Genomic DNA, 13,934 nt, shown 5'->3' with positions numbered 1-13,934 from the left:
ACTTTTTATGTTTATTAGATTCAACAGACATAAAATTACTCTGTCAAATTTTCTAAAAATGTTTTGCAACACTTATTCTCAGTCTCCGTACTTATCTGGCTGCAGGCCTGTTACAGACAGTTGGTGGACAGTGCTGGTTCGGGACCACAATTTGAGTAGCACTGAAGTACCATGCATGTATTCATTCATGAGATATACTTTACCTCTGACATTCTTTCCAAATCCCATAGAAGAAACTTTTTTATCCACTTGTTCATTATTATTTGATTTTTCCTTTATAACGTCGTCGTCACTAACAGCATCAGCAGAAAATTTTTTCTTTTTCTTTTTCTTGTGTCGAGGTGGAAGCTTTTTTGGAAAAGTAAACATTGGGAATATCACAAGAAACATTGCAATGGCACAAAGGAGGAATCCACTCCACCTAAAAAATTGGGAAATGTGAATAGCATTTATGGCTTTTGTATCATGAGTGAGAACAAATTAGCAAAGCAGAAGTTTGTGGTGATAAAATTCTCCAGAGAAAACTATTTACCTTCCTCAATTGAAAAGCCTAGGAAGTTGAACAAACTAGGACAATAAAAAGATTCTTCCTTTCACTGGTATAAATGAGAAACCTACCCAATAATTACACTAGTATTATAATGAAAATTATAATCAGCAGCCTGATTAGAATTTCATTCAATTCAAGCATCTTTGAGCATCTCTGTGTTAGTTCTGTTAACTACCATCATTAGCCCTGCTACAATATGCGTTTTATAAAAAGCCACTAAATCATAAATTTAATAGAAAAATAATATAGACTCTATAAGCATGGTTTCTGGACCAACAGAGACACTATTTTCTTAGAAGAAAAGCATTAATATCTTGTGTCAAATATATTTTAAATTGCTACGGATATTCAAATATTTTTCTGCAAGCACTGAAGAATGCATCAACCCCCACACTTCGCTAGCCCTCACAATACTTAACTATGCATGAGAGCTACCAAAGACATTTAGACCTGATTGTTCCCTTCAAGAACTTTCATCCTAGTTCTGAGCAAGCCAAAAGTATTAAGAAACAATCTCCAAGAAATGCAAGAATGCATACAATTAAATATTAGGTCATGCAGTATATATTATGAATGCTCTAAAAGTTGAGAGAAGAAATTAGTGTGTGTCAGAAAACTTCCTAGGAGAAGTAGGACTTGGGCTTTAATTGTGTCCTTTAATTCATCTGAGGTTGCTTAGATGAATTTCATTCAGCTATACAGAGAGCTGGGAAGCAAATACAGAGTAGAACGCAAATTCTAGTCCTGGAGAAGCGCCATGGTGAAGGCCTTGGGCATCTTGCCTGCATAACTCCCCATGGGGCCATTTCTCAGTCCCCCATCAACCTTTCCTTAGCAAGCAGAGGTCTCTGGTCCTACCTAACATTCTAACTAAGCTTCCTCAACTCCAGATTGCCCTTAAAGCTTCCAAATTTATAAATGCCCAGACTTTGTCCTCTGTATCAACATGCTCCTGTCAGTTGTAACCAGAATGCTGGAAGTATCTAACCATTAATGTTGAACTCAATCCAGTAAGAATATAGATCCATTGCAAAGTGAAAACTCATTTTTAAAAAACAATGTTTCTATAAAAGTGCTGTTATCAGCTGCTAAAGGTCACAGTTTTGTTGAGAGAATGATTCCTAGAACCAGTCACTAAAAATCCAGTGTACTATTTTCAAGGATATTCAAAGTTATGTCAAATAAAGATTTTAAGATAATCAGAAAAGGGCTTTATTTTGAAAAGATTCCTCAGGGCAGATGTTTAGCAATCTCAATTATTCGGAATATAATCACCACCCCAGTGCCTGACACAGATTAGGTCCTCAAAATTAGGTCCTCAAAACATTTGCTGAATAAACAAATTGAAAGAGATATGTTTAAAAAAAAAAAAGTCATCTGTCTGCAAGAACATCGCTATGATTATGATAATGTCTGGCCCCTTCAGTACTTGGCTGAGTAGATGACCCTTAGCAGTCAGGCCCTGCACATAAACTCTATATTCTCTACATTCAAGTCCCCTGAACCCCTTAAGTTCCCTAGACCTCTCACGCTCTCTCCAGAAGAGGGCAGGCAGTGGTGTAGGAGCCTGCCCATGGAGCTGTGGTTTCACATAAATCTGAGTTTGTATCCTGTTTTTACTGCTTACTATGAGATCTTGGGGAAATTATTTTGTTTTTCCAAATCATCCTTCTCATCTGACGGGGGGGCTGAATAATAAGAGTTTTTGGGGGGTCATCAAAATTAAATAAGACAATGTATGTAATAGACCTATTAAAATGCCTGCCCCCAAATCAGCTATTAATTTGTGGTAGCTGGTTTTGTTGATTTGGTTTGGTTTTTATGTAGATCTGTACTCAGCCTCCTGTACCCCCCACCTCTGGCCATTGACTTAAAATTATATGCAAACATTAAAGATACACTCATAATAGGCCAAAGTGAGAGTACTCAACAGAAGAAGGGAAAGAATCATAGCAAACAACAATAACATAAAAAATAAAATAAAAGTTTGGGGTCATTTCAAAGCAGAGCAAACCAGCCCACATTCTTCAACAGTCTCCAGTAACATCAATTTAACACATGATATCATGATGGGGCTAAAGAGGACACTGGGAGAAGCGGAGAAAGACAAGAAAGTGTGCATTATATGTTGGAAAAAGACACATCAATAATAGCTAAGATTGAAAAGCCAGGGTACCTAAATCCCTTTCATGAACCATTACCCAGAGACCATTCACTAAGGGGGGCCAGTTAAGTATATTTTCTAAGAGCTCCGCCTTGTGGTCAGTTTCTCATCCCAGCTCTCATTGACTCTGAGGCTTTGGGCAAGTTGTTCAACTCCCTGAACATCAATTCCCTCACCTGCAAAATGGGCATAGTATTAGTAACTACACATGGTTGTTGCAGAGCTTAAACGAGAGTGTTTATAAAGCTCTTCGTGTAATGCTTGTCACACAGTAAGCACCCAATAAATACTGGCATTATTCATGCATCCTCCCTTCACTCCTTCAGCATATATTTACTGAAAACCTGCTGTTGCTGCTAGGTACTGTATAAAATAACACCGTATCAAATAACTATATCTTTGTTCAAAGTAGAAATCTGTTACGAATAGGACTACTCAATAAACAAAATTCAAATTCATTTTAAATAGACTCCTATTATATGTTTCTATACTGTCAAGCTTTATCATTTATAGAACTAATGTTGATCCATGAAAAAGGATAAAATTACTTGAACATTGACTACATTCAAAAGATGAGTAGCTAACACACACTGTATAGTGGGAACTATTTAGAGCTCTACATATAAAACCCATTCATTCATCACAACAACCCTATGAAGTAGGTACTGTAACTAACTCCTTTTATTAATCTTGAAGAAAATAACTGAGGCACACAGAAGTGACTTACCCAAGGTCACATAGCTATAAGGTGCAGACTGGGATTTAAACACAGGGGACTGTGGCTTCAAGGTCTGCACCCCTTAATCACTCCATTTTGCTACCAGTTGGACTAATGTCTACTAGAAAACTTTTAAAAGACAGCATAAAACACTCACAAGACTGAAGCTCCTGCCCTCCTCCTTCCTTCCCCCTGCCCCTGACTTGGCTCTCCTCACCTTTTCCCTCCAGCTGTTCCCTTACCACCATGCCCTTTTCATGGACATCTATATAGAACACAGAATGTATGCTGAAGGTTCATAAATACATTTTAATAATCTAGATTTCCAGCAATAAAAAAAAATCCTTACTCTGATTTGTTTCAGAACTGCAAAGAAAACAGCTGAGACCAAAAATTTCATTATTAGTCAAGAACTAAGAACTTAAAATTCCTGTGTTATTCCCCTAACACTGACAGGGGAACTCCTTTTTTATATGGTTTGAAAATCTTTCCAGGCCAGGCTCATCTTGATCTCAGCACTTCCAACTTCAAAGAGCATTACTTATGAAAACAAGAAGTATTGTGTAACTTAGTATTTGTTAACTTCTTTGAAAATAGTATTAAACATTATTTCCACCAACCTCAGAGTTATGAGATTATTATCCTGTAATGAGACACAGAGAACAAAGTACTCAAAGGAACTCTTTAGAAAGTAATTACTTGACACATATAATTTATAATACTGAAGTATTCTCCTTGTTAGAAAATTAAAATTTCTTATCAATGTATATACCTATTACTAATCCATGTGAAATAAATTCAGGGCACCAATAATTTCAGCTAGTGCTTGCAATCATGAAGAAGTAACTTATGTTTAAGTTGAGGACTATGAAGAATTCAAACACAACCCTGGTTATCTGGATAAATAACATAACATCTAAAGTTGAAGTTCTCATTCTGAGTCCTAACCATTACTTATTTGGCAGGACAATTAAGGTCTAGCAAATAAGAGAGCAGCTAAGTCTCTAGCACACATGGGGAAACAAAATATTACTGAGAAATAAAGACTCACTAACAGTGGGATGATAGAAAAGTAGGGCTAGAGTTCTGGGCAGTGGGAGAGGGTTGCAATGCAGAAACACAAATACAATAAGGAAGTGGAAAGAAAGCATTTTTTAAAAGGCACAGAAAAGATAACGAATGGTATGATTCAAGTAAACAGAAAAGTCTCCACATGGCCACAATAGCCCTTTTCCTTCATTCTGCTGTGAAGGAAACACCCCCATTCTGGAGAATGCAGATCAAGCCACAGTCACCAAACCCTCTGTATTAGTTTCCTATCCCTGCTATAACAAGTTGCCACACACTTGGTGGCTTCAAACAACACAAATTGACTATCTTATAGTTCTGAAGGTTAGAAATCTAAAATTGGTTGTCAGGGCTGCATTCCTTCTGGAGGCTCTAGGGAAGAACCCCTGTCCTTGCTTTTCTAGCTCCCAGAGTCCACTTGCATTCTTTGGTTTACAGCCCCCTTCCTCAATCTTCAAAGCACATCACTCCAACCTCTGCTTTAACCATCATATCTCCTCCTCTGACTCTGGCCTTCCTGCCTCCCTCTTTCCTTTGATTACAGTGGGCACACCCAGGTTACCTAAGATAATCCCCCCATCTCAAGATCCTTAACTAACTTACATCTGCAAAGTCCCTTTTGCCATGTAAGGAAACATATTCATAAATTCTGGGAATTAGGACATGGCCATCTTTGGGGGGTTATTATCTTGCCTACCACACCCTCCCAGGTGATTTTGAGCTATTTTTCAACTTCCCATTGGGGAAATTTGATGCTAACTACAAGGGTATTAAGATTCTAACTATCGTTAGTAAAAACTAAAATGAAAAATTTAGAAGATAATTCTTACCAGTTCCCAATGAAACGAGGGTCATTCTGGTCAAGTTGAACAGGATTTCTCGGATCAACATAAAAACCAATAAGAAGTCCACCTAGTAAATATCCCACTGCAGGGCCAAGTGCTCCCATGACATACATGATGGCTGAGAAGACAAAAGGGGAAATGTGAAATACAGCAACAGTTCATTTAAGTGTTGGCAGTTCTCTAATTTCACCGTCACACCATAGATCTGCCACAGTTAAATTTGTGTCTGTATTAGTTGCTTTACTGTTGCAGATAACAGAATACCTGAAACAGGGTAATTTATAAAGAAATGAAATTTATTTCTTACAGTTTTGGAGGCTGGAAAGTCCAAGGTCAAGGGAGCACATCTGTTGAGGACCTTCTTGGTGGGGAGTCTCTACAGAGTCCCATGGTGACCCAGGGTGTCACATCACAAGGAGGGGGAAGAGTGATTTTATGTGCTCACTTGCTCTCCTTAAAAAGCCACCAGTCCACAACCATGATATTAACCCATTAGTCCATGAATGGATACATCAACTCATTAGAGCATAGTTCTCATGATCCAATCACATCTTAAAGGCCCAGCTTTCAACACTGCCACACTGGGAATCAAGCTCCCACATGAACTGTGGAGGAGACAAAAATTCAGATCATAGCAGTGTCTATGTTGACATTTGGGTTTCAAACCTTGCCATTTTTTTTAACTGTTACTAGTTGTCCCCTTAGAGCATCAAAATTTGGAGAGCTCTTTGGTTGCTTTTGTTTTGTTTTTTAATGTAAGTGGTCAGAACCCACCCCAGAACCACTAAATTCACATTTCTGAACGTAGAGACCCAGGCTAGTGAATGAGGCAGTCACTGAATAAACTAGAGAAAGTATAAGAAGTTGCAGATAAGAAGAAAAAAAATAAAAATAGGTGTCACTTGTCATAGGAAGATTCTAGCAGGACAAGCCAACTCAAGGCCAGATTTTGCCACAAGGCTGGATTCAGTTGAATTGTCAAAGCTGTTTAAGCTCTCTCAAATTACTAATATTTTTCAAAACACCACTTTAGAATCAAATAAGATTTGGCAATGCATTTGGTTTATTGTTGACTGAGGAATCTCACTTAAACATGAATAAATCTCCCTAAATGGCATGAGTCATAAGGTCCAAATGGAAAGCACAACCACAGATGGACCAGAAAATAATTTTTTAAAACACATGTTCAAGGCGGGCAGGGATATGTGTCTCACCATCAGTGGATCAGAAAGAATGTCTTTTTATCCAAAAAATTTTGCCATCAGAATATTCTTATAGCAAACAACAACAAATTCATTAGCATTCATTTATCTTTGTTATTTTTTCTATTTTCACTTCTGCCATTTAAAATTCAAAAATAAATACTATTTTGCCAATTTTAAATTTTTTAAATAGGATATAAAATTCCTCGGGAGTCATAGAAAAATCCAGCCACATTTCAAACCCATTTTTTCTGCACTCAAACTCATTTATTTGGGGCAAATCAATAAAAATTTTTCAGGCGCTGCTGTGCACAAGGCATAATAACAAACCCAGGTGTTAAGTGCATCTCATTTCTATCACCATCAAGCATTTTTAACCACTGAATAAATAAAGAAGTTTTGCCATGTCCTTTTAATAGTACTTTATTTACCAGAAAGCAAATTGGAATAATCAGAATGGCTTCACCTTTCTTTATCATCCACACCTAAAATGTATTTGGAATAATCTTGTACCTCCTGTTACTTATAACTACAGACAGCAAGACAGTAATTTAACACCTGTTCTCACTTTTCACAGTATTTCGAAAGAGAAAACACAGTGTTTATTTTACAGAATCATCTGCTTGTAACAATAAGACATCAGGTTCTTCGACTTCTCCATCTGTGTTTGGAAATGGAGAATGGAGACACAGTTGCAAGTAACTGTACTCTTTTGGAAGCATGCTTTTCATAAACAAATTAGAATTTTGATAAAGATCTTGTTAATTTCTTTGTTTATAGCCTAGACTGTAACACAAGAATAGAAAGTACTTTTTCGGTTACAGGTATTTGCATTTGTATATGGAGATAAAATTTACGTTTACACCTCCAGGCAAACCGGCACCATTTACAACTTCAAACTGTAATGAGGCCAAAATGTGACATGAATCACCCTCCCAAAATAGTTCTTCTGGCATGAAAGAGACTGTCTTACAAACACAGACAGGGAAAGGCTACTTCCGCCGTACTGTTTATGCCCAGGGCCCTCCAAGCTCAGCATCTCGGAGTGCCAGGCAGGGTTGTGCAGATGCGTACTGGCAAGCCCATGCCATTACCCAGTGAATGGAAAAGCAATTAAGTAACATTCACCAAAACATCTTAACTACTTTATGAAATATAGATAAAGCTTTTTAAAATTCAGCCATGTAATCAGAAACATTTATTTTTGTTATACAGCAAGCACTTTAAGTCCCACGAAATCACTCTCATACACTCTCTCTCTCACACACACACACACACACACACACACACGCATGCATGCATGTGTGTGCGCATACACATATATATATCCAACTCTTGACCTGGTCCCATTTAGTAAATAAATCATCCTCCAGGAGGAAGTTAAACCTTTCGACAGTAACTGATTACCCAACGGCACTCATTCAGAGCTTGCAAGAGGAGCAAATTGTTGAAGCAAACTCACACCACCACTTACTACCCCAGCCCAAAACTCCCAATCGCTCGCCATTGACTAAAGAAAAGGTCTAAACTGCTCTACTTGGAGTTCAAGGGAGGACAAACCGGCCTCCTGCACCCTTCTGAAGACTGTATTCAGAGCCCCAGGCAGATGGACTAGAACAGGCCTGGCACAGAGCCATCCTCTTCCCTACTGACCTGAGCACACCCTGGGCCCTTCTACCTGCTGAGTCCTCTCTATTCTTCAAGGCCCAACCAAGTTCAACATTGACTGCCATCCCCTGAGTGTCTCTCTGTCCTCAGAATCCCCACAGACTATATACTATCATTCCAGTGGCCTCTACACTTCATCTGCATCCCTATAAATAAAAGGTGTTAAGCACTTATCCCAAATGGACACGCTTTTCTGAATAAATAATGCATAGGTACAAGGGTACTTCAAAAGGTTCATGGAAAGTTTTGTATTATCTTTTAATACTATTTTTCCACCAACTTTTTGAAGTACCCTTGTACTATTAGTCTCTTTCACACAGCTCCTACTACCTAAGCTTCAGTGAATCCTGTTGGTTCTACCATCAAATCATATCCCACGTCAGCGCCTTCCCCTCATCTGTCCTGCTCACACGCTGCTCCAGGTACCATCGGCGCTCTCCTGGAAAACTGCTCTGGGCCTTCCAGCTGGTATCCCTGCTTCTGCCCTTTCTTCCCTACCATGTATTTCCAACGCAGCAGCCTTAATGAGCCTCTAGAAGCATGAGCCAGATCCAGCTTCTTTGCTCACACTGTCCGGTGGCTTCCCACCTCACTCAGTAGAAGCCTAAGTCCTTGTATGGTTACAAGGACCTGCGCACACATCTGCACACACACGCCACCGCCACCATCTCTCTGCTTCGTCTCCTGTCACTCTCCTTGTTCGCTGGGCTCCAGTCTTACTGACCCCCTTGCTCTTCTTCAACCTCCCAGGCTATGTCCCCACCTTACAGTCTTTGAGCTTGCTTGGTGTGCGTGTGCGTGTGCGTGTGCGTGTGCGTGTGCATGTGCGTGTGTGTGTGTGGAATGCTTTTCACCATGTGGTGCATTCCCTTACCTCCTCCAGGTAGTGACTCAGAGTTCCCCCTCACGTGGTGTGGATATCCTATCTAAAAACTGGAAACTCTTTCTCTGATTCTTCCCACCCCTTTCCCTGCTTTATTTTTCTCCTCACCATATACTGTCACCTAACACACTACATATTTCCTGGTTTATCTTATTTATTATCTGTCCTCCCACCCAGCACATAAGGTACTTGAGAGCAGGGGTTCTTGTCAGTGCCCAGACAGCACAAGAGGCACGTGACCCCCATCTACTGCCCTCACTCATTACTCCAATCACGCCCGTTAAGGCAGTGATGAAAGTCCTCCCTTGTGTGTACATCATCCCGTGAGACCTTAGCTAATGACAGTAGAGATGTCAATCCATATTTCATATAATGATCTTGATAATTTCCTGCTTTTTGGCTGTGTCTCATAGGATCTAATTATATCATCATCGGTGTTCTCATGATGAAGAGCTTGTACTGGAAGTTTGGGCTATTCAGTGAACTGGTAATACAAGTATAAACATAAATTCCAGTTTTTTCTTCTGGCACTCCAGTGGGTCTGTCTTATATACCCCCTGGGGTATGCACACTCCCCTTTGAGAGAACACTGAATCATTTCATTCATTTGAGATTAAATATGCCCTGCTTTTTACTTTTACTTATCTCTTCAAATTTCTAGATCTTATCTTTTCAAGCAGCTCTTCCTTCATCCTTGACAGCAGGAGCCACATCTTATATAGTACTACGTAGTGGTTAAAGCACAAACTCCAAAATCATGTGTTCAAATCTCAGCTCCAATTCTTACTAATCATGTAGCCTTTAGCAAGTTGCTTAACCTCCCTGAGCCTCAGTTTTCTCATCTGTATAGTTGAGATGGTAAAAGTACTTACTCATGGAGTTAGCATAGGCATTAAATAAGTTAATACTCACAAAAGCACACAGAACACCTGGCACATCGTATGTATAAGAATAAGGGCTATATAAGAATAAGCTGTCTTGGGCCGGCCCGGTGGCGCACTGGAGAGTGTGCCGCTTGGGAGCACGGCGGCGCTCCCGCCGAGGGTTCGGATCCCATGTGGAGACCGGTTCCCGCTCACTGGCTGAGTGCGGTGCGGACACAACACCGAGGGTTGCGATCCCATTGCCGGTCAGTAAAAAAGAGACAAAAAGGAAAAAAGAATAAGCTGTCTTGTTGTTATCATTTATATTACCTGATGCACACTGTTAAGTATTTGGCCATGGGACACATTCAATAAAGGTTTATGGATTGATTATACACTATGATCAAAAGAATGACCATGTCCTTTATTTCCAATCCTATGCCTCTGGTTCTTCCTTTGTATGGATCTGCTTCCTCCCAATTTCAGCAAGACCTGTATGTTACACATCAAAGGAATGCCCATCATGTGCTCATAGTCACAGACTTGGCTACCATATTTGTCTGTTCTGGCTGCCACAGACCGAATGGCTTACACAATAGACATTTATTTTCTCACAATTCTGGAGGCTGGAGTCTAAGATCAAGCTGCCATCGGGGTTGGTTTCTGATGAGGCCTCCCTTCCTGGCTTGCTGACGGTCATCTTCTCGCTGTGCCTTCACATGGCCTCTTCTCTGCATGCACAGGGAGAGGAAGAGAGCTCTGGCATCTTTTCCTCTTCTTATATGAGCAACAGTCCTATCAGATCCGTCCCCACCCTCATGGCCTCATTTGACCTTAATTACTTCCCTAAAGGCCTTATCTCCAAATACAGTCATGTTGCGGTTTAAAGCTTCAACATATGAATTCTGGCAGGCACAATTCAGTCCACCTAGAGCCATCTCATTCTTCACTCCCTTTTCGTCTTTTTCGTGACCGGTAAGGGGATTGCAACCCTTGGTGTGGTGTCGCCCACACCGCGCTCAGCCAGTGAGCACACCGGCCATTCCTATATAGGATCCGAACCCGCGGCGGGAGCGTCGCTGCGTTCTCAGCGCCACACTCTCCCGCGCCACGGGCTCGCCCCGATTCACTCCCTTCTCTTGCTCTCACTTCACCGCTCATCCAACGTTTCTGTCCTCACCTTGACCCCAGCTTGTCTCCTTTAGCCTGGAACATCATTTCTCTCCTGACTATGCTTCCATAGTTTCGGATCTTACATTTAAGTTTTTAACTCAGTTTGAGCTGATTTTTTAAGTGGTAAGAGATAGGGTCTAGTTTCATTCTTCTTCATATGGCCATTCAGTTTTCCCAGCACCATTTATTGAGACCATGTCCTTTCCCCAATGTGTGTTTTTGGTGCCTTTGTTGAAGATCGGTTGGCTGTAAGTTCATGGGTTTCTTTCTGTTCTGTTCTATTTAGTTCCATTGGTCTATGTGTCTGTTTTTATGCCAGTATCGTGCTATTTTTGGTTACTATTGCTTTGTAGGATACTTTTAAGTAGGGTAGGGTGATGCGTCCAGCTTTATTCTTTTTGTTCAAGATTGCTTTGACTATTTGGGATCTTTTGTGGTTTCACATGAATTTTAGGATGGTTTTTTCTGTTTCTGAGAAGAATGTTACTGGTATTTTGATAGGGGTTGCTTCCATCTTATTTGCCCAGTCAGTACATTGATATCTTCTGGTAACATCCCTTCGGTCTTGACACAGTCCTCAAAGTCCCTGCTTTCTAGCTGCTGCTGCTGCATGGTCACTGCCTATTCCTTTTTTTCAGAACATCCTTTTCATCACTTGACCTACGGCTAGCTCCATGTCCCACATGTGCTATGCTCCCCGTCCTGCAAAGCCCAGCTGTGCAATGGGGCCTCCCTGCCCCACACAGACCTCAGGAATGCCCATCCGCAGGCCTCACATCAAGGGTTATCTGCACCGCCCACTGAAACATGCTGTGTGTTTTTGCCAAACACCATTCATCACCTTTTTTCTCTTCCCAGCTAGGTTAGACGCATCTTGAGAGCTGACAACATGAACTACACTTTTCTGAATCTCCCCCAGAACCTAAAACACAGAACCACTGACACAGGAAGTGCTGAAGTCATATACTGCAGGGAATCAGAGCAAAGACCCTGGGATCAAAACACCCCAGGTGGGACCCCAGCCCCAGCCCTGGGCAGTGGCAGAAGTCACTTAACCTCCCTGAGCCCTAATAAGATTATGTACACAAAGTGCTCAGCATATAATAAACACTGGAGAAATATTAAGTTGTATTTTCATGTTGAGTAATTACCTATTCATTATCTAATAGATATTATGAAATATTAATTTTGTGTAGATCAAATTCAGACATTATTTAACAGAAGACATATTTAACATCTTAATAAATTATCCTTTCTGGAGTCACTGTTTTTGATACTGAAGTCAGTTTTTAGGATAGGCTGGACAGATGGGAATGGGGAAAAAGAATTTCAAGACCTTTCTTTCTTTCTTCATGAAAGAACCAGTATACACAATCTTTCTGAAGCTGAGCATGTGCCTATATCTGTTGCTATTATTCTTTTTAAATAAACTTTAGGGTTTCTTCTAATGAATACAAAATATAACATAGATTTATGTAGGGAAAACTCCAAAAACCACAAAAAATAATTTTTTAAAGCTATTGTTCACAGGACATCAGCAAAAGCGCCCTACTCTGGGCCAGTCTCCAGGGCGGAGGTCTAAGGAGAGAGCCAGGAAGAGGCGCTGCTGCCACTACCACCTCTTGCCGGCGCCTGTCCCTCCCAGGACCAGTGAGGCCAGGGCCACTGCAGAGGCCAGGAGGAGGTGGGGTGGAGCCCCAGCTAAGCACTCTTCTGGCCACTCAGGGCCACCCCCCTGAAAAAAGATGAGTGGGGGATTGGCTCCAACTGAGAGCTCAGGATATTTTCCATGTATGGCAAAGTTGTAAAGGTGACTATAACGAAAGGTAAAAAGATACCAGGAAGAGTAAAGGGGATACATTTATTTTACTGTCAGATAAAGACTCTGCACACAACTGCACCAGGTCCATAAGCAACAAAGACTTACGTGGCAGAGTGATAAAAGCAAGCGTGACTATTGACAGTGCAAGAGCAGCCGAGTTCATCCGAAGGCAAAACTCCTTTGACAAATGCAAGGGCTGGCTGGTCAGCCCACTTGGGAGAGTGTGGTGCTGGTAACACCAAGGTCAAGGGTCCGGCCAGCCACCAAAAAAAAAGATAAATCTAAGTGTCATGAATGTGGGGAAACTGAACATTTAAGTTATGCTGGTTCTAAAAATATGCTTGGAGAACATGAACCTTCAAAGAAGAAATTTAAAAAGAAAGAAAATTCCTGAACCAGAAGAAATTGAGGAAGTAGAAGAAAGAGGCTGAAGGGAGGATCCTGCTCTTGAGCCGCTGTCAGGCCGGAGCATCCCAGCAAGGCAGACGTGGAGAAGATCAAAACGACCCAAACCCAGTTCAGGGCATCCCTCAACATCAGATGCTTCAAGATGCTCAAGATTAAGAAAAGCACATATTTTAGTGATGAGGAAGAACTTACTGATTAAAATTATATTTATTATGTAGATATCAAAAATAAAATATCTTGGATTATGAAATTCAGTTGGGGACTAAAGATACTTTTAAAATTTGAGCATAAGATTACCAAATTACTATAAAATAGTTCAGAGGAAATTAAAAAGTAATTTTAAAGTATCATGTTTCCATCTTACCTTGGCACCATACTAAAAATCAGGATTTGCTAGTAATTATTAATCTTGAAAAGAGCTAATTTTAATAAAAATAAGAAAACTTTATGCTATCACGTTGTCATCCCAAGAAAGAAAATAAATATTAAAAAGATTTATTTGAGAAATTCATTATAAAATCTTTATTCACATCTGATTGGTTTACATGAGGACTTTTGAAATAAATTTAT

At 40.3% G+C, this 13,934-nt stretch overlaps 1 protein-coding gene and 1 pseudogene across 1 annotated transcript in view; one reads left to right on the top strand and one right to left on the bottom strand.

Annotated features, from left to right (window-relative positions):
• Positions 1 to 5,467, bottom strand: part of SLCO5A1 (solute carrier organic anion transporter family, member 5A1) — a gene marked incomplete at its 5' end in the record, with an annotated part of 107,183 nt that extends 101,716 nt beyond the window's left edge. Inside the window, 2 exons of the mRNA XM_008583512.1 lie at positions 204 to 421; positions 5,331 to 5,467. Coding sequence (XP_008581734.1) covers positions 204 to 421; positions 5,331 to 5,467 — 355 coding nt within the window. The remainder of the gene's footprint in view (positions 1 to 203; positions 422 to 5,330) is intronic.
• Positions 5,468 to 7,220: 1,753 nt separating this feature from the next.
• On the top strand, positions 7,221 to 13,563 carry LOC103599411 (annotated as a pseudogene).
• Positions 13,564 to 13,934: the final 371 nt, after the last annotated feature.

This window comes from Galeopterus variegatus, unplaced genomic scaffold (assembly GCF_000696425.1).
Source record: "Galeopterus variegatus unplaced genomic scaffold, G_variegatus-3.0.2 Scaffold2949, whole genome shotgun sequence".
Classification (NCBI taxonomy): Eukaryota; Metazoa; Chordata; class Mammalia; order Dermoptera; family Cynocephalidae; genus Galeopterus; species Galeopterus variegatus.
Note: the sequence above shows the minus strand (reverse complement) of the source record. Positions and strands in the feature narration are given on the sequence as shown.